The sequence below is a fragment of the Indicator indicator genome, unplaced genomic scaffold (genome assembly GCF_027791375.1).
Source record: "Indicator indicator isolate 239-I01 unplaced genomic scaffold, UM_Iind_1.1 iindUn_scaffold_121, whole genome shotgun sequence".
NCBI classification, from domain to species: Eukaryota; Metazoa; Chordata; class Aves; order Piciformes; family Indicatoridae; genus Indicator; species Indicator indicator.
Window position 1 is genome coordinate 54,303 of NW_026539228.1, and position 21,741 is coordinate 76,043.

General features: G+C 58.0%; 2 protein-coding genes across 2 annotated transcripts in view; one reads left to right on the top strand and one right to left on the bottom strand.

Annotated features, from left to right (window-relative positions):
- The window catches only part of NPEPPS (aminopeptidase puromycin sensitive), a 42,421-nt gene extending 34,510 nt beyond the window's left edge, over nt 1-7,911 (bottom strand). The window contains exon 1 of the mRNA XM_054398809.1: nt 7,789-7,911. Within this exon, the coding sequence (XP_054254784.1) occupies nt 7,789-7,911 (123 nt within the window). The remainder of the gene's footprint in view (nt 1-7,788) is intronic.
- Nucleotides 7,912-14,880: 6,969 nt separating this feature from the next.
- MRPL45 (mitochondrial ribosomal protein L45) lies at nt 14,881-21,741 on the top strand. The gene is made up of 8 exons (XM_054398811.1): nt 14,881-14,937; nt 15,687-15,885; nt 16,375-16,492; nt 17,164-17,262; nt 19,214-19,262; nt 19,944-20,093; nt 20,184-20,357; nt 21,288-21,741. Exons 1-8 carry the CDS (start codon nt 14,881-14,883, stop codon nt 21,345-21,347), a joined length of 906 nt encoding a protein of 301 aa, XP_054254786.1. The 3' UTR covers nt 21,348-21,741.

Sequence of the window (21,741 nt, forward strand, 5' to 3'; positions counted from 1 at the left end):
AGGAAACCAAAAAAAAAAAAAAATTTAAAAAAAAAAAAAGGAGATTTATTAATCTGCATCTCGAGCAAGTGATGGCAGCCAAGTAGTAAAATGATCACTGCCACCACTAATTGGCTCACTCCTGGAGAAATCCACTCCAGCAGCAGCCACACACTGCAGAAGTGTCAAACAGATTCATGGAATGCCTCAGGTCAGAAGGGAGCTTCAAGATCAGCCAGTTCCAAGCTCCTTGCCATGGGCAGGGACACCTCCCACCAGCACAGGTTGCTCAAGGCTTCATCCAGCCTGGCCTTGAACACCTCCAGGGAGGAGGCAGCCACAGCCTCCCTGGGCAACCTGTGCCAGGCTCTCCCCACCCTCACTGCCAAGAGTTTCCTCCTCATCTCCAGTCTCAGCCTCCCCTCTCCCAGCTCAAAGCCATTCTCCCTTGTCCTGGCACTCCCAGCCCTTGTTCAAGTCCCTCCCCAGCTCTCCTGGAGCCCCTTCAGGTCCTGGAAGGCTGCTCTGAGGTCTCCCTGGAGCCTTCTCTTCTCCAGCCTGAACAGCCCCAACTCTCCCAGCCTGTCTCCAGCCCTGTGAATCACTTCAAAACTGAGATCAGTGCAACCATTGCATGAATTAGAGAGCTGAGGGAGGACCTTCTGTGGCTGAAGCTGGTGGCACAGAGCCCTGAGGTCCTGATTTTGAAGCACCAGACTTGAAAGCTCTGCACAGCACCTTTAATACCCAAACTCACATCCAACTCCATGAACAGAGGAGGAATTCTAACGCTGGAAATGCAAGTGGCAACACTTGGGAAGGACAGGGAACTGCTGGAGAGGGGACAGCAAAGGGCTACAGAGATGCTGAGGGCACTGCAGCAGCTCTGAGATGAGGAAAGGTTGAGAGAGTTGGGGCTGTTGAGTGTGGAGAAGAGCAGCCTGAGGGGGATCTGATCAATGCTGATCAATACCTCAAGGGTGGGGGGCAGGAGGATGGGGTCAGGCTGTTGTCAGTGGTGCCCAGTGCCAGGCCAAGAGGCAATGGGCACAAAGTGGCACAGGAGAAGTTCCACCTGAACATGAGGAGGAACTTCTTGAACTGAAGGCTGCTGGAGCCCTGGAGCAGGCTGCCCTGGGAAGTGGTGGTGGAGTCTCCATCCATGGAGAGCTTCCAACCCCACCTGGATGTGTTCCTGAGTGACCTTCTCTAGATAAAGCTGCCTTGGCAGAGGGGTTGGACTCAATGATTATCTCCAGAGGTCCTTTCCAACCCCTACCAGGCTGTGACTCTGTGGCACTGGGTAACACCACTGTGTGTTTATACCAGACAACTTGTCACCCAGAACAAGACACTCAGCACAAATACTACAGCCATTAAGCTTCTTTTTTTCCCAAGGTTTACATCTCAGGAGTGTCACAATTAATCTTTTAACTGGTGTGCAGCAAGATCTGAGACTACACAGCCTTTTGTCTAGAAGATCCTGCATAATTAACCTATAAAAAGCAAGAGATACAGGTTAAACATTGCTAAATAGAACAGAGAATCCTTAAGAGAGAGTCAAGAGACTGCAGAAGGTATTTGGATGAGGCCTTGAGTAACCCTGGGGTAGCAGGAGGTGTCCCTGCCCATAGCAGGGGGCTTGGAACTGGCTGATCTTGAAGGTCACTTCCAACCCAACCCATTCTAAGATTCTATTTGAAAGAGGCTGGAAATTCAGAGAATCAGAGAATGGGTTGGGTTGGAAGGGAGCTTCAGGATCAGCCAGTCCCAACCCCCTGCCATGGGCAGGGACACCTCCCACCAGCCCAGGCTGCTCAGAGCCTCATCCAGCCTGGCCTTGAACACCTCCAGGGAGGGGGCAGCCACAACCTCCCCGGGCAACCTGTGCCAGGCTCTCCCCACCCTCAGAGTACAGAACTTCCTCCTAATCTCCAGTCTCAGTCTCCCCTCTACCAGCTCCAAGCCATTGTCCCTCACCCTGTCACTCCCAGCCCTTGTCCAAAGTCCCTCCCCAGCTCTCCTGGAGCCCCTTCAGGTACTGGAAAGCTGCTCTGAGGTCTCCCTAGAAGCCTTCTCTTCTCCAGGCTGAACAACACTAACTCTCTCAGCCTGTCCCCATAGGGGAGGTTCTGCTTCCCTCTGATCATCTTCATCACCTCCTCTGGACCTGCTCCAGCAGCTCCATGTCCTTCTGCTGGGGGTGGCACCAGAACTGGCTGCAATGCTCCAGGTGGGGGCTGAAGATCCCCTCCAGACCAAGTGCTTTGCAGCCATCAACCACCTCCTTGCCATTTCCAGGGCAAGCAATGCATCACCACCCACCACTCCCCAGAGGAGGTGGTTCCTACAAACACCAGGAAGTCAGAGAAGTCACCACGTGCCCTCCTGAAGCACCCTGCAGAGGCCAGCTGATGGTTTGGAGCCAGGGCAACGTTCAGCAGCTTAAAGCAAGGCTTGAAGGAGAGGAGCCAGATGTTTGTTGCTGTTGCTACTTAGTCATCTTTGCCTTTTCAGCACGATGCTGAGGACCAGAAGGGTTGCACATCCCCTCTTTGTTCCAACCCTCGCTCTAAGCCCTCCCAAGAGTCAGAAAGCAGAATGGAAAAGGGAAAAAAAAAATGAAAAGAAAAAAAAAAAAAGTTGACCCAGACACTGAGTAATGCAAATGCAGAGAGCTGATAAGCAGAGCTGGAGAGGCAGGGTTAGGATGATAACATCTGCAGTTAAGAGATGACAAAAGGAGATGAAGGATTTACACACAGAGAAATGTCTGCGTTGGGCTCACTCAGAGACACAACCACAGGCTGGGGTGGGTTGAAGGAACCTCTAAAGGTCATCCAAGTCCAAACCCCCTGCAGTCAGCAGGGACAGCCCCAACCAGAGCAGGTTGCTCAGAGTCCCAAACCTGCCCTGGGGTGGTGCCAGGGATGGGGCAGCTCTCACCTCTCTGGACAACCAGGCCCAGGCTCTCCCCACCCTCAGGGTCAAACATTTCTCCCTTCTCTCCACTCTCAATCTCCCTCTTTGAGTTCCAAACCATCCCTGCAATAGGCCCTGCTCAAAACTCTGTCCCCAGCTTCCTGACCTCTCCTTGAAGCACTGCAAGGCCACCAGAAAGTCTCCCTGGAGCCTTCTCCTCTCCAGGCTGAACAACCCCAACTCTCTCAGCCTGGCCTCACAGCAGAGGGCTTCCAGCCCTGCCAGCACTGCTGTGCCCTCCTCTGGCCCTGCTCCAACAGGTCCTTGTCTGTGCTGAGGGCTCCAGAGCTGCCCCAGCAGGGCACAGCAGAGGCACAGAATTCCCTCCCTTGAGCTGCTGCCCACTCATCTCTTGATGCAGCCCAGTCCAGGGTTGGCTGCAGGTGCAGAGCCCAAACAGCAAACAACCCAACAGCTGAAAATGCTGAGGTGACCCAAGTGACAGAGTGACCACAGGGCTGCAGGCAGGCAGCTCTAACTCAGCTCCAAATCTGCCATCAACAAGCAGCATCTGATTCTCCACACCCAGACTGTGTCCTGGCTGTGTTAAGGGTTCCCTAGGAAATGGTTCTTAGGATTGGGAAAGGTTTTAGCTGTGATGAGAGAGTCCAGAGGAGGCCACAAAGATGACCCAAGGGCTGGTGCACCTCTGGCATAAGGATAGGCCAGGGGAGCTTGGGGTGTTCAGCCTGGAGAGGAGAAGACTCCAGGGGGACCTTAGAGCTGCCTGCCAGTGCCTGAAAGGATCCTGCAGGAAGGCTGCAGAGGGACTTTTCCTGAGGGTGTCTAGAGACAGGCCAAGGGGGAATGGTTTGGAGCTGAGGGAGGGCAGGGTTGGAGTGGAGCTGAGGAAGAAGTTCTTCAGTAGGAGAGTGATGAGACTCTGGAGCAGGCTGCCCAGGGAGGTTGTGGCTGCCTCCTCCCTGGAGGTGTTTAAGGCCAGGTTGGATGAAGCCTTGAGCAGCTGAGAGGTGTCCTTGCCCATGGAAAGGAGTTTGGAGTAGATGATCTCTGAGGAGCCTTCCAACCTGAGCCATTCTAGGATTCTATGATAAAGACAAAACGTTTTGTGAAGTTACTTTCATGTGCAAAATCCACCTCCAGTGCTCTGCACCAAAGCTTGAGACTTGTTGAATGTTTCTTCAGAGGGCTTGGTGCTCAAGTTGAAAGACCTCAACCCTGCACAATAGGTCTGCCAGATTCTTTTTTCACAGAAATTATGAAGGTTGGGAAAGACCTCTCATGGCTGTGAGCAAGAAACAGAAACTGCCTCATCAAGATTCACTTAATTTCAGTTTGCTCTTCAAAGTACAAAGTAACACTTTGGGTGTAGGGGATGAGTTTGGGCAGTTCTGTGATGAATCATGATTCACTCTGGGGTCAGAGTTTCAGCTCACAAAGCAGACAAGCAGAGAATGGTTTGGATTGCAAGGGATCTCCAAAGGTCATCTAGACCAACCCCTCTGCCATCATCACTGGTTTGATGTGGGTTACTCTTTGTCCAGCTGTGATCATGCTGGAGTGGAACAGAGGAACCAACAATCCTTGGCAGCTGGATCTTCAAGAGCTTATCACAGAACCACAGACTGCTTTGGGTTGGAAGGGACTTTAAAGCTCATCTAGTTCCAACCCTCTGCCATGGCCAGGGACACCTCCTACCAGCCCAGGTTGCTCAAGACTCCATCCAACCTGGCTTTCAACACTTGGAGCCTCCACAGCTTCTCTAAGCAACCTGTTCCAGTACCTCAGCACCCTTGTGGTGAAGAATTTATCCCTTGTGTAGCTGGATAACTCCCAGTTTGTGTCTTAACATCAAAATCACTTTTCCCTCAAGGACTTCAGAGCAGATGGCAAAGCTCTCCAAGGCTGCAAACAGAACAGCCCTGGCGAGCTCCTCTCCACCAGGAGCTCCACTCCAGTGTGCTGGGAGGCAGAAATGGCCAACAGGTCCTTAACTGAACCAACTGGATCCAAACCAATGGATTCAGCCCCAGCTCAGTAACAAACCACCAGCAAATGTCACCACAGCCTTAAGGAAGCCATTCCCTTGTACAAGAAGTATCCTCTCCACCTAATCCAAGCTGGTTGTCCTCCTTCCCAGTTAAGGTGCAGAATAGTTACCCTCTGCTTCACTGGAAGGAGCCTTGGGCCACCAGTAGCCACAGCAAACTGGAGCCCAGCATGTGAGCACTCACCCCCCACACACCTTCATGCATCCCTCCTGGCACACAGCTGGGATGTGGCCTCCTGAGTCTTCAGCCTAGGGCTGGCAGAAGGTATTTAAAGTACAGATAGGTCCTTCAGATATGTTCTAAAAGCCTCACCCTATAGGTTTTTTTTTTTTTTTCCACTCTCCCTACCGTGGGAACAGCTCAGCAGGGTGGGAACAAAGGTTTTATACAGCCCTGAACCTGCTGGCTCACTGCTCCTCCTTAACTCATGCCCCTGGCTGGTAGGAAAGTCCAGGATTTTGCATTGTCAGGTGCTTATCCACTGCTCTAGGAATTCATTGAGCAATCCCTCTGAACAGCAAACAACATTCAAACCATCTCAACAGGCCTAAAACCTGCAAAGACAAAAAAAACCAAACCACCTCCCCTCCCCACCACCAAAAAGCCTCCAAATCCTGGATTTACACAAAGTTTCTCCCAGGCTGCTGTTCAACACCACTCTCTCCTCAGCAGCAAGGATGGCTTAAAAAGCCACTGCTCCCCTCCCCCCCCCCCACACACAGACACTCCTCACTCCCTCTCCCCCCCGAGGGTTATTTTTAACCTGGGTGATTTCAGTGATCCCATTTGCAGCACAGCCCCACAGCTGTAACAGGGCCTGAGGAGCAGCAACTTGGGTGTGAAGACAGGAATAGGCAGCTTGGATTAAGATTGGGAAGAGGTTGGGAAGGTCTCAAGCCAGCATTTTCATCCCCAAAATTCCCAATCTTGATTTCCTTTCACCCAGGGGAGGGAGGGGAAAAAATTTTAAATAAAAAATCTGGCTTGAGAAATTCCCCAATCTCTTCCTTTCCCCCCAAAAATGCAGGATCAGAGACATTCCCACCACCACCACAAGCCAAGCAGCAGCCTGAGAACTTGAGCTACAACACGACCCCACGAGGTGATCTTTTTTTTTTTTTTTTCCCTTTGGTTTAGGTTTTTCAGTTTCTTCCACATGACACCAACTTACTCATCTCTGGTGGCCTTCCTCCAGGTCCCAAAAGTCACAAGATTCACCATCATCCATCCACAGCCTTTCTGCCCTCCCCAACTTCCACAGCCACCAGGCACTTGCCCAAGGAGGTGCTGGCTCTCCTCTGAACCCAGGGCAGTTTTATTCCCCTTTGGTGTTGCTACCTTTAAAAAACAAGGCTTCAATCACCTCTTTTAAACCCCTCCCCAACCTTGCTTGAACTCCTGTACCCAATTTGAGGATTTAAAAAGAAAAAAAAAACACAAAAAAAAACCCAACAACAACAAACCTCTCTCCCAGATAGTTCTGAGCTCTCCCTTAAAGAGTCATCCCCCGGGGAAGAGGAAAAAGTCCTGGAAGCCTCCTACAATTCCCTATCTACTTCCAATCGTTGCACACAAGGCAAGACATGAAAGCAGATTGAGGAAATCTTGGCACAGCAGCCTGAGAATGACTCTGAGACTTCAGGGCTTTCATCAAACATTCTGCCTTTGAAGCACGAACACGGGGAGAAGCTTTTTTCTTTTCTTTTTTTTTTTTTAATTTTTTTGCCCTTTTTTTTTTTTCTTTTTTTCTCCTTTTGCCTTTCAGACAAACCCAGCACTTGGGAGCCTTGCAAGACCCCCTTTCCCCACTCCTCACCCAGCCTCTCGCTTGACTGCCTTCCAGCTTTTCAGCACACTGAGGCCTAGCAGCTTTCCATGCTACACCAGGGAGAGGGAGCAGGGGGGTGGGGGGGAGGAAAGAGAAGAGGATAATTTCTCCTTTAACTGCAGTTTGCCTTTCCAGCAAAATCCGTCTCTGAATGGCTGGAGAGAGATAAAAGCAGCAAAGTGGGAGGCTGGAAACAGGAACAGGGGGATCGCAGCAGCCAGCCATAGCTTCCCCCCAGCTCCACGCCTAACCCGCAGACTTTTGTTGGCAGCAGGCAGGTGGAAAGAAGGCTAGGACCGAGCACATCCCCCTCCCCATAGGGGGAAGCAGGGCCTGGGGGGTGCTGCAGGGTGAGCTCTCCCCTTCCCCAAGGGCTACGGAGCAGGGCAGGGTGGGGCCCGCGGGCTGCCCGCTCCCCTTCCCCGCCGCCCGGCCCCGGGGGCGGTGTGTGGTGGCGGCGACGGTGCTGTATCCATACATCGCTATCCATAGGCTGAATGGGAAGGGAGGGAAGGGAGGACACGGCGGGGAGCGGGCGCGGGGGGGCGACAGCTCCGAGCGGCCTCCCTGCACCTGCCCGGCCGGCTCCACCGCGCCGACGGCCGGGCCCCGCAGGGCTGGAGGGGATGCCGGGGGGGGGAAAGCCCCCAGGGGTGAAAGAGGGGAAGGGGAAAGAGAGGGGAAGAGGAGAAAGAGCTAGCACGGCCCAGCTGAGGGAAGGAAGAGAAGGACGGGGACGGGCCCGGCGGGCTGACGGGGCTCCCACGGGGCCCGGTAGCGGGGGGGAATAGGCTCCGGGAAGGGTCCCTTCAGCGCCCAGCAGCGGCGGCTGAAGGGGCTCAGGGAAGGGTTCCTTCGGGCCGCGGCAGCGGAGGGGACAGGCGCAGGTGAGGGTCCCCTCGGGGCTCGGTAGCGGAGGGGAACGGGCTGAAGGAAGGCTCCCCTCGGGGCCCGGTGGCGGGAGGAGTGGCCGAGCCGGGGCCCTACCTGCACGGCGGCCTCCAGCTTGCCCTCGAAGGTGAAGTCGATGAGGTCGGGCTTGAGGCAGAGTCCATAGTTGAGGGGGGACACGTCGGCGGGCAGCCGCTCGAAGGGCCGCTTCTCCGGCATGGCGGGGGCGGCGGGCAGGGGGTGCGGGGCTGCGCCCCCCCGCGGCGGGGGAAAGGGGAGGGGAAGGGGAAAGGGGGGGGGGGGAAACGGCGGAACCAGGCGGGAGGGAGGGAGGGAGGGAGGGCAGGGGGAGGGGGGGGGACGGAGGGAACGGTAGCGGAACGGTGGAGGAGTAGCAGCGGGTGGCGGCGGCGGCTTCCTGCCGGCGACGCGGCGGCAGCGGTGGTGGCGGCCCCGCACCGACACACCGAGAGGAGCGGGCGGGAGAGCGGCAGCGGTGGCGGAGGAGGGAGAGGAGGGAGGAGGAGGAGGAGGAGGAGGAGGAGGAGGGAGGGGCGGGAGCGCGGGCGGGCGCGCGCGGGCGCGCTCCCGGCAGGAGGCTGCCGGTGGACGCGGGAGGGGAGAGAAGGGGAGGGGAGGGGGGAGTGAAGGGAGAGCGCGTGCGCGCGGCGCCACGCGGCCGCGCACGGCCGTAGCCGGAGCGGGAGGGCGTTGCGTAAGCGGCGCGGGGCAGTGCGCGTGCGTCACGCTCCGCCCCTCGTGCCGCACGGCGCCGCTGCCGCCGCCGCCGGTGGGGCTGGCGCTGGCAGCGGGGATGTGCGGCGGCAGCGGGGCCACCGGGGAAAGCCTGCGGCCCGTTAAGGGGATCCTGGTCCTGGGGAGGGGTAGGGGTCGGTGCAACCCGGGAACGAGACTCCAGGCCCCAGGAGGGTCTGGGACGGTCCACCCCGTTAGCGGAGCTCCCGGTCTCGGGACGATATGGCACGCTGCAGCCCCTTAACCGGGCTCCTAGTCCTGGAGGTAACTGGCACGGTGTATCCCGTTAATGGGGCTCCCGGTCTCTGGAGGGTCTGGGACAGTGTATCCCGTTAATGGGGCTCCCGTTGCCGATAGGATCTATCACGGTGAACCCCATTAACGGTAGTGCCGGTACCGGGGCCGGTCTACTCCGTTAACGGGGCTGCCGGTTCCAGGAGGTTCTGGTACAGCACAGCCCATTTAACGGGAGCTCCCGGTGCACTCAGTCTGGAGGGGCTTGCTCGTTTTACGCCATTAACGGGGACTTCTAGTGCACCCGGGCGGGGTGGGCTGGCACGGTGCAGTCCCTCAGAGGGGTTAAGACGTCCGGGGGCTCCTCGTGTGGACCGGGCGTGCTTGGTGTGGAGGCTCCATCCCAGACGCCCGAGCTTGGGTCTGGCAGGGCTGTGGGGCCAAGGGCATGGTGTGGCAGCTGAGCCCAGTCTGCTGGTGGCACCCATGGGTGCGACCAGGGCTCGGGGCCTCATCCTGCCCAATCTTGCCCCAGCACGGAGCTGACCTCCCCGTGACCCTTGCTGCGGGTGCTTGGTGTCTTTGCACTGGTGGCATCTCCAAGCTCCAGGCTGGCAGTGCCCAAGCAGCCGCAGCATCCCAGATCCAAACCGGTCCTGGCCCCTGGGAACGACTGAAGATCTCCCAGCGTGTTGTGTCCTGATCCTTCTCCTCCATCCAGTATTTTGCTACCAATGACTTATCCCCAGCACCAAGCAGCTGGCAGGGTCCTTTCTGCTGTGCCCTCCGTGGTGGTCTGAGGCCATCCTGGCTCATTCCTCACCCTATCCAACCCTCTGAGCCCCAGCTCAGCACCGTGCCCTTTGTATCTGCAGGACACAGGTCCCTTTCTCCGTGGCTTTGGTCACTCCTGTGCTCCCCAGACCCTGATAAGGCAGCGCTGCCCACACAGCTTGGGGCGTAGCTCTGGCACCAACCTCCGGCATTAAAAATCATGAAATTGGCTTAAAACTGGGAATTGTGCACCCAAAACCAACCAACCAACCAAAAAAATCCACCAGCTTGCAGGTGTGGAGCAGGGAGAAGGTAGCATCTCCTCCAGGTTGGCTCTACCTGTCCAGACAGCTCCGTGGGGTTGCTTTTCTCCCCGCCCTGAGCTAACAGCCTCTGTCCTCCTTCTCTTCTTCCTCCTCCTCCTCCTCCTCCCCATTCTTGAACCACAGCATCAAGGTCAAGCCTGGGTGTTGCTGGGCTCCTGGTAAAAACCCAGTGGAGCCCCACAGCTCCCAGTAAAATTCCACAGCTGCTGGTGGAAGCCCACGGGCATCCAGCCCTTTCGTGGCCAGGCTCACGTCCTCCTAATTAAAAACAACTTGGGAGCTTTGGAGCAGGAAAGAGCTCTCGCTGTGCTTTTCCGTGGCTTAAGCAGGCACCTCTGCCCATCTTGGGGTGCCTCCACCCACCCCAGGGTGCTGCAGTTCACCCCAGTGTACCACAGTTCCCCCCTTGGGGTACCTCTGCCCACTCCAGGGTACTTCTGCCCATCTTGGGGTACCACTTCCCACCCCAGGGTGATGCAGCCCACTCTGGGGTATCACTGCCCACCTTGGAGTAGCTCTGCCCACCCCTGGGTGCTGCTGCTGCCCACTTTGATGTATCTCTGGCCACTCTGGGGTACCACAGCCCACTCTGGGCTACCTCTGCCCACTTTAGGGTACCACAGCCCATCCCAGGGTGCTGCAGCCCACTCTGGGCTCCCTCTGCCAACCTTGGGGTACCTTTGCCCACCCCAAGGTTGCACTGCCAACCCCAGGGGGCTGCAGCCCACTCTGGGCTACCTCTGCCCACTCTGGTGTACCTCTGCCCATCCCAGAGTGCTGAAGCCAATTCTGGGCTACCTTTGCCCACTCCAGGGTTCCTCTGCCCATCCCAGACTTCTGCTGCCCACCCAAAGGTGCTGCAGGCCTCTGGGGCTTTCCCTGCTCCCCCAGAATCTCAGGATGCTGTGTAAGGAATCTTGCCTGGGAAGCTGAGTACATAACACAGCCCCAGGGTAGGACACATCCCAAGTGGGTGATGTTGGGTGGCTCTTTTGGGAGAAAATCCAAGCAGGAAGTTCCCCCAAATCCTAATAAAGTCTTTATATGGCCAAAAGAAAGGAAAAAAAAATATATACATATCTATGGAAAACTGGAATTCCTGTGGAAGAGGGGAACCAGCAGCTGCAGTCTCATCCCTGGGACAATGTGGGATCCCACCTGGCTCCAAGCCATGGAGCTGGTGACATCTGCCCCTCCACCCCCTCAAAAAAATGGGAAGCAGGCTGTGACTTTGTGGGTGCCACAACCTCCCCTGGTTTGAAGAAGGAAGCAGAGCTCCCAGGCAGGAAATCATTCATCTCTTTCCACCCCTCCAAACTGCAATCCCTGCCTTTTTTTCTTTTTCTTTTTTTTTTTTTCTTTCCTCCCCCCTGGTTGCAAAAAAAAAAAAAAAAAAAAAAAAAAAAAAAGGTTATTTTTGTTCAAAGTGATACCTCACTCTTTAAAATATCAGTTGGCACCCAGCTGGGGATTCGCTGGGAGGGAGGTGGAAGGAAAAGAGCTTGGTGGTGGCAGGGAACTGGGGCACTGGAGAAAGTACAGACACAGCTCTCAGCACATCGTGATGAAAACCAAAGGCTGGAGGAGTCTGGGTTCATCTGGGGCTCTGGTGAGGCCACATTGTGCTGCAGAGCCCCGAGGAAGGGAAGGAGACAAGGAAAACAGCAGGAACCACGCATGTGGAGGTTTTGGGAAGCTGCTGCCCTCCTCTTGCTCCTGCCACCAGAGCCTCGCTGGGGTGTGGCCACATGGATGTGGGCAGAACGTGGGATGAGAGGCTCCCATGTGTTGGTGCCAGGGAAAGTTCACTGTTGGGGGGAAGTAAACTCCACGCCTGTGATGCCAGCAGGGTGCTGGGGGAGAGAGTTTTGTCTCTTCTGCAGCAAGGGATGGGCTGGAGTGGGGACCCCGTGGCTCGGCTGAGGGGGGGGGCCTGCTGTAAATGGTTTGGATGGAGGAGGGACTCAGCCCAGCTGTGCCACGCTGGGGACACAGCAAGACCACCACAGCCGGACGGGGGGGAGAAGCCCAACCATACCTCACTGGGAGGAAAAAAAACCTTCTCCTGCCTTGCCTCTACTTCTGCCGCCCTGGCACGGGTCGTGGGCATGGGCAGAGCCACAGCTGGGCAGGCAGCAAGGTCAGGGGCAGGATAAACCTATTCCTGGAGCAGAGCTGCTGGCCACGGCGGGAGGGAGGCAGAGGGGATTGTCTCCTCTGAGCTTTAATTCCTGTGCCCAGTGGTTACACGGGGCGCTGGGTGCTCTCCCAGTATGTGCTTGGCACTGGGGGCAAGGGGGGGGGGGGGGGGGCTCGGTGGTGGCCATGCTGGCCACGGGGCTCCTGCTCAGCCAAAGTCTCTGGGTGGTTTCTGTGGCTGCTGGTCCCCCACGGGAGATATTGTTAGATGACAAATGCTGCTGTCAGCGAGAACCCAGAAAGAAAGAAAGGAAGAAAGAGCAAAACTCCACCGAGAAAGCCTTGGGGGGGAGTGGGAGGGGTGGAGGAAAGCCTCCTCCTCTGCCCTGTCCCCACCAAACCGGGTCCTCCTGCAGTGCCAGACTGGGGAGGGAGGGCCCCGGGGATAAATGGAACGGGGTGGAAGCCAGGAGCTGTAATTAGCCCAGAGACTCTGCAGCCACCAACCACTGTCAGTGCAGCACTTTAATTAGGAGGGGAAAGGAAAGGGAAAAAAAAAAAAAAAAAAAAAAGAGGGGGGGAGGAGAGAGAGAGAGAGGAGGAAGAAAAGAAAAAAGAAAGATGCCAAGAGAGGCTTTTCTTCTCTTCTCTCTTTTGCCAGAGTTTTTGCCCTTCCTGCCGAGAGCAGCCGGAGGGCATCGGCTAATCCTGCCTCACAGGTCCGGCTTAGGGCAGGAATCTCTGGTATTTGGGAGCATGGGGACAACCGAGTGCTCCAAGCTGGAAAGTGGCTTCTGGGGCCTCTTGCTCCAAGGGCAATTCCCGGGGCAGGGGAGGCGGGGGGGGGGGGGGAGGGTTGGGTGATGGTTTTTGCATTGCTTCTCCCCGCGATGCGTGCGTGTGGGTCTGCTCGTCCTCCTCTTCCTCCTCCTCCTGCCTGCCCAAATTCCCTGCAGGGAGTTGCACAAGGATGGACCAAATGTGGCTGTGCCCCAGCCCGGAGCTGGGACAGCTCTGCTTTTGGGCAGGTGCTGAGCATGTCCCACAACTGCTGATGCTCAGGTTCCTCCAAATCCCAGCCCTGGTCCTGGCTCTGCACAGGTGCAAATCCCTGCGTGGGGAAGGTCATGCGTGGGCTAGGGGCACTGTCAAAAAGCATCTCCAGAGGCTGGGATGAGCCCTGGCAGGGATGCTTCAGGACCACCTTCTCCAGCAGCCCTACTCTGGGGAGTACATGGCCCCAAAAGGCTGCCAGAGCCCTGAAACAGCTGCCCACGGTGGTGAAACCAGCTGAGATGGCATCACAGGGCAGCTCTGCAGCTGGGAAAGCCAGACAGGCTGGAAAAATCCAGCCCCACAAGTCCTAAACCATGGGAAAATGCTGGGCTGTGGGATGCTGGGGCCAGTGACTCAGCCTTGGCTGCTCCAGGACTGGCTCCACGGCCCTGGGGCTTCATCCCTGGTTTTCCAGAGGGGAAACCGGCTCCACTTTTCCCGCCAGCAGAGCAGCGAGGGGGATCCCTCCTCTCCTATCTCTGAGCCCCGACAAGCATCACGCCAGACTTTCCGAGCTGCTGCTGTGATGCAGATTCAATCCCTCCACCCATGAGTGCCTGACTCCATCCCCCCAGTCCCTCCCGGTGATGCCCCGGGGAGCCGCTCCCGGCTCATCCCGCTCCCGCCGGCACAGATAACAGCGTGGGCCGGGATCAACGGTCTCGGGCACAGCGGAGCCGTCACTACACATTAACCAGCTGTCCGGTGGAGCAACGCTTCCTCCTAGCCAAGATCAACAGTCCCCGGAGCAAACTGGGAGCACGGCCAGACCCAGCAGCAAGCACAGCCCGGAGCCTCCCAACAAGCCCCCTTCAACCCCAGCTCCCACGGGGCCGCCCCCGGGGGTCGCCCCCCCGTGAAGGTGTTTTGCCTTTGGGTGTTGTTGGGTGGGAGCTGAGCATCCTTAGGGTGTGTCTGGGGCAACCAGAGCTGGAATTTCAAGGGAAGGAATTTTAGGATGATAATGGTTTGATTTAGAGCATCAGTGCTGCACCCCTAGACCCGCCCCCCCAGACCGCTTCATCGCAGCGTGCCAGGCTGAGTGGGAGGAGAACATTTGGATGGGATCCTCACTTCCGAGGCCCCCTTCATCCCCCTTCATCACTAGCCCACACTGCTGCCACACCGAAGGCAGCAGGAGCAGAACTGAGGTGGAGAGCTGCACAGCTCCGTGGAGGGGATTGTCCCCGCAGCTCCGAGGGACCTGGCTGGGCCTGACACCCCCCCAAGTACCCCTACACGGAGGTCCCTCGCTTGTTGCATATGGCTCAGGGCCGACCCCGCTGACAGCTCCTCGGGAGGGGGTGCCCCTGCAGCTCCGAGGGACATGGCTGAGACTGACACCCCCCCCAGCACCCTTTCATGGGGGTCCTGATACCGTAGAATACCCTCGCTTGTCGCAGATGTCACAGGGGGCACTCCGCTGAGGTGCTGGGGTGGGGGTGGCTGCACGTCTCCCTGGCGGGGGGAGGGGGGAGAGGGTGCCCCTGCAGCTCCAAAGGACTTAGCCGGCCCCAACACTCCCTACATGAGGGTCCCTGATCGGCCATGCCTCAGGGGAACCTCCCGCACCCCGTTTCTCAGTGTCCCTCGCCTCCATCCCCACCTCTCCCCGCACTGCACCACGCAACCAGCTCACCCCTCCCGGCCCGCAGCGGGGCGGAGTGCGGCGCGCCGGCGCGCGCGCGCGCGCGGGGTGGGGAGGCGGAGCCTAGCGCCTGGCCCCGCCCCTCCCCTCCGCAGCGCGTGGAATTTTCCACTCGCCGCCCGCGGCGCGAGCTCCCGCCGGCGCCGCCTCCCCCCCCGCCCCTCCTCCTCCTCCTCCCCGGCGCGCGCGGCCCCGCCACTGAGGCCCCGCCCACCCGCCGCCCGCGTCTCCCAGCAGGCACCGCGGCAGGCAAAGATGGCGGCGGCCATCGGGGCGGGTGTGGGGCGGCTGGGCCCGAGGCTGGGTTGGAAGGTGAGGCCTGCAGGCCGGTGGGAGGGGAGGGGAGCGGAATGATGGGGGAGGAGGTTGTGGGGAGGCTAAGTTTGGCGCGGGGGCCGGAGGGATGGCGGAGACAGGGAGGACGTGGGAAGAATGAGGGACCTTGGAGAGGCAGAGAGGGCGTGGGGAGGACTGAGGGCTGGTAGGGCACTGAGGAGCCTTGGTGGGGCTGAGGGGTCCTGGGGTGCGGAAGGGCTGGGGAAGGCTGAGGGCTGGTAGGGCACTGAGGAGCCTTGGTGGGGCTGAGGGCTGGTAGGGCACTGAGGAGCCTTGGTGGGGCTGAGGGCTGGTAGGGCACTGAGGAGCCTTGTGTGGGGCTGAGGGGTCGTGGGGTGCGGAAGGGCTGGGGAAGGCTGAGGGGATGTGCTGGCAATGAGGGACTCTGGGGAGGCTGAGGAGCTTGTGGGGGCTGGGGAGCAGTGTGGAGCCATGGGAGGCTGTGGGGATCTCGGGGGCGGAGGGACTGTGGAGGGTTTTGGCAATGCTGAGGCGCTGTAGTGGGGCCGAGGGCCTGCGGGATGTGGAGAGCTACGGAGGAGCCATGGGATAAGGGATGTGGGGAGGCAGGGCTGAGGGAAGATGGAGAGGACCATGGGAGAGACGGCTGCAAGCAGAGCACTGACAGCAGCTGTGTTTGGGAGATGTGAAGGGAAACAAATGAAGATGGTGCTGGCTTTTCTGAGCCCCTGGGCTGACTCCAGAGCTTTATTTCTCTTCCTCAGACTGCAGAGTCTGTGCTGTGTCCTGCTCGAGCTGCTCCAGCCTGCCTTGTTATCCCAGTGAGGACGAAGAAGAAGCGCTACTTTGTCCCAGAGTGGGCCAGGGAACTGACCCCTGAGCAGAAGGAGCAGAGACTCAAGTCCTCAGGGCTCATATTTCCTGAGGAACATGTAGAAAGGACCTTCTACTTGGCCTGCACAGGTGGTGGGAAGCTGCCTTTGGGCTCTTGCTTGGGGGCAGAATGAATGCAAAGTAGCCCAGGTGACAGTGTGGCCCTGCTGACAATAAGCTCAGTGCCTCCTGGGGAGGGGTGGCAGCTGCCCTGCTTTGTCTCAGGAGTGTGTCAAGCTGCTGGCCCTCAGGGACAAGGAAGAGCAAGAGAGGTCACCTGCCCTGCTGCTGAGTGGGGAAGGGGCTGGTGAGGGGCAGCTGAGGGAGCTGGGGGTGTTTGGTGTGGAGAAGAGGAGACTGAGGGGGAGGCCTCATTGCTGAGGGGAGGTTGGAGTGAGGTGGGGTTGGTCTCTTCTCCCCAGTATCAGGTGATAGAACAAGAGGAAATGACCTGAAGCTGCACCAGGAGAGGTTTAGGTTGGACACGAGGAACAATTTGCCCCTGAGGAGGGGGTCAGGACAGGACCAGCAGGAGGTATGGGGATGAGAGCCTCCTCCTGACCTTGCTGTCTCCTGCAGCTGGCATCATTGACCCTTATGTCCCTCCTGAGGGGGACGCTCGCCTGACCTCCCTCTCCAAGGATGGGCTGAAGCAGAAGATGGAGAAGCTGAAGCAAAGTGCTGCCTCCCAGCTGGCGTGAGTACCTGCCTGGTCTTGGGTCTGCAGGGGCAGGGCTTGGGCTGGAAGGGAGCTGTCCCAACCCCCCTGCCCACAGGGACCCCTCCCACCAGCCCAGGCTGCTCAAGGCCTCATCCAGCCTGGCCTTGAACACCTCCAGGGAGGAGGCAGCCACAGCCTCCCTGAGCAACCTGTGCCAGGCTCTCCCCACCATCACTGGCAAGAATTTCTTCATCTCCAGTCTCACTCTCCCCTCTTCCCAGCTCAAAGCCATTGTCCCTCATCCTGGCACTCCCAGCCCTTGTCCAAAGTCCCTCCCCAGCTCTCCTGGAGCCCCTTCAGGTCCTGGAAGGCTGCTCTGAGGTCTCCCTGGAGCCTTCTCCAAGCTGAACAGCCCCAGGTCTCCCAGCCTGTCCCCACAGGGGAGGTTCTGCAGCCCTCTGCTCATCTTTGTGGCTTCCTCTGGCCCCTCTCCAGCAGCTCCATGTCCTTGATTTGGGGGCTCCAGAACTTTTGTTGAGGATTCTTTGCGTTTGCAGCCCTGTGTCTGTTTTAGGAGCACCTGGAGGTGCTGTCTTCTCAGGTACTCCCTGCTAAAAGCTGGACAAGATCTTTTTGTCATCACCTGAAACCTGTCAGATGGCTCCAAGTTGCTCTTTTCTTACCAGGACTTTGCCTTCCCTTGGCAGGCTGCGGAAGATCAAAGATCATGATCCAGATTTTAGCACCAAAACCTTCCCAGAGCAAGCTCAGGAGATCTTTATTGAAGCTCACAATTGCCTGACCAAGTAAGAGCCTTTCTCTGGCTGCTGTGGGTGTGTTGGGCCTGCCTGGCTTTGCTTCTGTGTTCTGTTTTGCTTCTTTGGCTTTCTAATCCAGGGACCATGAAGATGGTCCAAGGGCTGGAGCAGCTCTGCTGTGAGCACAGGCTGAGGGAGCTGGGGGTGTGCAGCCTGGAGAGGAGAAGGCTCCAGGAAGACCTCAGGGCTGCCTGGCAGTGCCTGAAGGGATCCTGCAGGAAGGCTGCAGAGAGACTTTTGCTGAGGGGGTCTGGAGCCAGGCCCAGGGGGAATGGTTTGGAGCTGAGGCAGAGCAGGGTTGGAGTGGAGCTGAGGAAGAAGTTGTTGAGTGTGAGGGTGGTGAGAGTCTGGCACAGGCTGCCTCCTGGCTGGAGGTGCTCAAGGCCAGGCTGGATGAGGCCCTGAGCAGCTGAGTCCAGCTGAGAGCTGTCCCATGGCAGGAGGGGGCTGTTCAGTCTGGAAAAGAGAAGGCTCTGAGGTGACCTTCTTGTGGCCTTCCAGGATCTGAAGGGGGCTCCAAGAAAGCTGGGGAGGGACTTTTTAGGATCTCAGGGAGTGATAGGACTGGGGAGGAATGGAATAAAGCTGGAAGTGGGGAGATTCAGACTGGATGTGAGGAAGAAGTTCTTCCCCATGAGAGTGGTGAGAGCCTGGAATGGGTTGTGCAGGGAGGTGGTTGAGGCTCCATCCCTGGAGGTGTTTGCAGCCAGGCTGGATGAGGCTCTGGCCAGCCTGCTGTAGTGTGAGGTGTCCCTGCCCATGGCAGGGGGGTTGGGACTGGCTGAGCCTTGAGGTCCCTTCCAGCCCTGATGATTTTATGAGGTTGGAGCAGATGAGCCCTGAGGTCCCTTCCACCCTGAGCCCTTCTCTGACGACCTCTGCAGGCAGCTCTTGATCCCTTTCTGTTCTCTTTCCACTTCACCCCATCCCTGGGAGGAGATTTGCTCCGAACTTTCTTGCTGGTGATAAGGAGAAGCAGGCTGCAGAGAATCCCATCCTTGCCCTGACCTGCAGAGAGGAGCTGGAGCTGTTGCAGTGTTCCAGCTCTCAGCAGTGAGTGGGTGGTTGGTGCTGCTCAGCAGCAGGCTGCAGGGAATTGCTTGGCTGGGGAGCTGAAGCTCCACAACTGCCTTGCTCCACTTTCCAGGAACAGAGCAGATTTCCAAACCACATCCTTCTTGCTGCTTACAGTTCCAAGCAGCAAGCAAACGTTTAGGTCAGAGCTGGCTTCCAAAAGGAGGTGGTTGTGCCTTTCCTTGAAGGCATCTCAGGCAGCTTCCTGCTTTCCTGCTGAGGTCACAACTTGGTCTGCTTTGTGTCTTCTGGGGAAGAGGAATTTCCTAGAATCATGGAATCCTAGGATGGCTCAGGTTGGAAGAGACCTCAGAGATCATCTGCTCTCTCAGCTGGACTCAGCTGCTCAAGGCTTCATCCAGCCTGGTCTTGAACACCTCCAGGGAGGAGGCAGCCACAGCCTCCCTGGGCAGCCTCTGCCAGAGTCTCTTCCACTTGGCACAATCATAAAAGCAGGGAATGGTTGGGGTTGGAAGGGACCTCTAGAGCTCATCCAGTCCATGATCCACAGCCTCCCTGGGCAGCCTGTGCCAGGCTCTCACCACCCTCACACTCAGCTTCCTCAGCTCCACTCTAACCCTGCTCTGCCTCAGCTCCAAACCATTCCCCCTGGGCCTGGCTCCAGACCCCCTCAGGAGAAGCCTCTCTGCAGCCTTCCTGCAGGATCCCTTCAGGCACTGCCAGGCAGCTCTGAAGTTCCTTCTCCAGGCTGCACCCCCCCAGCTCCCTCAGCCTGTGCTCAGGGCAGAGCTCCTCCAGCCCTGGGCTCATCTTTGTGGCCTCCTCTGGGCTCACCTCAGCAGCTCTGTGTCCTTTTTGGGAGCAAGGCTCTTGGGGTTCTCACTCTGCTGCCTTTCACTTGCAGCTTTAACAAGCAGAAACTTCACTCCCTGGTCACAGAGCACTGCTACCCGGTGAGTGTCCACCTGGAGGGGGCCTGACCTCCTCCAGGGCTCTTTAAACACCTCTGAACCTCACTGACTGCCTCTGGAGGCAGTGAAAACACAACTGGGAGGGAAAGGAGAAGTTGAAGTCAGAGCTGAGGGACAAACAGAGCCACAGGACTTGGTGGGGTTGGAAGAGACCTTGGAGATCCTCAAGTCCAACCCCTCACCTGGAGCTCCCACCAGTGCCACCCAACCACCTCCCTCAGCACCACATCCAGGAGGCTTTGAAACACCTCCAGGGGTGGGGGCCAGTGCCTGAGAACCCTTTCAGTGAAGAAATTGTTCCTAATATCCAACCTGAGCCTCCCCTGGTGCAGCCTGAGGCCATTTCCTCTCGTCCTGCCGCTTGTTGCATGTGAGGAGAGACCCAGCTGGCAAATCCTTCAGTGTGGGCAGGAGCTGATTTGTCATTGACAGAACGGGTTGGGTTGGAAGGGACCTTCAGGATCCTCCAGTTCCAACCCCTTGCCATGGGCAGGGACACCTCCCACCAGCCCAGCTTGCTCAAGGCCTTGCTCCACCTCCAGGGAGAGGCCATCCCCAACCTCCCTGGGCAACCCGCGACCCTCACTGCCAGGAATTTCGAGTGGAGAGAGGGAGAAACCTCCTCCTCCTCCACTCACATCCTCCTTCCCTTGGTCCCTGCAGGAGATGGTCCGTGGCAACAGGTACAGGACCCTCAGGTGGAGCTTTGTGGAGTCCCTGGAGCCTCCCAGGGTGGTTCACCTGCGCTGCGACAGCATCGTCAACAAGGGCAACCTCTATGGCCAGGTGACAGTGAGGATCCACACCAGACAGGTACCTCCCTGCTTGCCTTCCCTGCTTCCCACCTGCCCCTCCTCTGCTGCCACCCCCCTGGGAGTCATTTTTCTGGGGCTCTTTTCACAGACTCTGGCAATTTATGACCGCTTTGGGCGCCTGATGTACGGTGGGGAGCAGGCCCCCAAGGATGTCTTGGAGTATGTGGTGTTTGAGAGGTACTTGGTCAACCCCTATGGCACCTGGAGGATGCATGGCAAGATTGTGCCAGACTGGGCTCCACCCAAGGAGCCTATCATTAAGGTAAAGCCACCAGGAGGAGGCACCAGGGTGGTCTGTGCCAGGCTGAAGGTTGGATAGAAGCAGAGCTGAGCTGCCTGTGAGGGTTGGAGAGGGTCTGGGTGTGGGATTCCCAATTCAAGAGAGCCTGGGAGCTGCTGGAGGGAATCCAGGGAAGGCTCCAAAGCTGCTGAGGGGCCTGGAGCAGCTCTGTGAGGAGCAAAGGCTGAGAGCCTGGAGAGGAGCAGCCCCAGAGGGGATCTGAGCAATGCTCAGCAAGAGCTAAAGGCTGGGGGGGGCAAGAGGCTGGGGGCAGACTCTGCTCAGTGGAGCCCAGGGACAGGGCAAGAGGCACAAAGTGGAGCCCAGGAGGTTCCACCTGAGGATGAGGAGAAAGTTGTTTGGTGTGAGGGTGCTGGAGGCCTGCAGCAGGCTGCCCAGAGAGGTTGTGGAGAGCTTCCAACCCCCCCTGGGCACTGTGCTGCTGGGCACAGCTGTGGGTGCCCTGCTGGAGCAGGGAGGGGTGGACTGGCTGAGCTCCAGAGGTCCCTTCCAACCTCACCCTGCTGGGATTCTGGGATGCAGACCTATTCAGCTGAGGTTTTAATTCCAGCCTCTGGCACCTGGAAGCTGCAGTGGAAGGCTTGGAGGGATTTGGACCCTGAGGGAACAGTTTAGGAGTTACTGCTCCCTGTCCCCATCCTGGCTGCAGCTGCTCTCTCTCCCTGGGGTACTAATCCCAGGTCCCAGAGAGGAAGGAGAGGACAAGCAGAGTGCAGCACAAGCATCCCAGTCCCCCTCTGGGTCCTCTCCTCTGCTGCTGCCACCTTGGTCACCTCCTTGTACCAGGCCTTGGCATTGCCTGGACTTCCCTGCTCTCTTCCAGGGAGAATTCCAGTCACAGCCACTCAGGGCTGCTCTGTCTCTCCTTCATTTTGTTCCTTGCTTTTCCAGACTGTGATGATTCCTGGCCCAACCTTGGATCCCTCTCAAGAGTATGAAGAAGCAAAGTAGGAAGTTCAGAACCTGCACAGGGCAGGGCAGACAACCCTGGAGGGAAGAGGAGGAGATGTCAGTGGAGGTAGCAGCTTGGATGTGGCTCTGCCTTGCCAAGAAGCAGGCACCAAACCAGGAGGCCTCAGAAATGGACTCCCCAGCCCCCAGAGGCCTCAGAAATGGACTCCCCAGCCCCCAGAGGCCTCAGAAATGGACTCCCCAGCCCCCAGAGGCCTCAGAAATGGACTCCCCAGCCCCCAGAGGCCTCAGAAATGGACTCCCCAGCCCCCAGAGGCCTCAGAAATGGACTCCCCAGCCCCCAGAGGCCTCAGAAATGGACTCCCCAGCCCCCAGAGGCCTCAGAAATGGACTCCCCAGCCCCCAGAGGCCTCAGAAATGGACCCCACAAACC

Excerpts from the sequence above, each read along its gene's own strand:
- MRPL45 (XM_054398811.1), top strand. The coding sequence starts at position 14,881 with ATGGCGGCGGCCATCGGGGCGGGTGTGGGGCGGCTGGGCCCGAGGCTG. Across the intron at positions 14,938-15,686 it reads GCCCGAGGCTGGGTTGGAAG|ACTGCAGAGTCTGTGCTGTG; the intron begins GTGAGGCCTGCA and ends TCTCTTCCTCAG. Across the intron at positions 16,493-17,163 it reads AGTGCTGCCTCCCAGCTGGC|GCTGCGGAAGATCAAAGATC; the intron begins GTGAGTACCTGC and ends TTCCCTTGGCAG.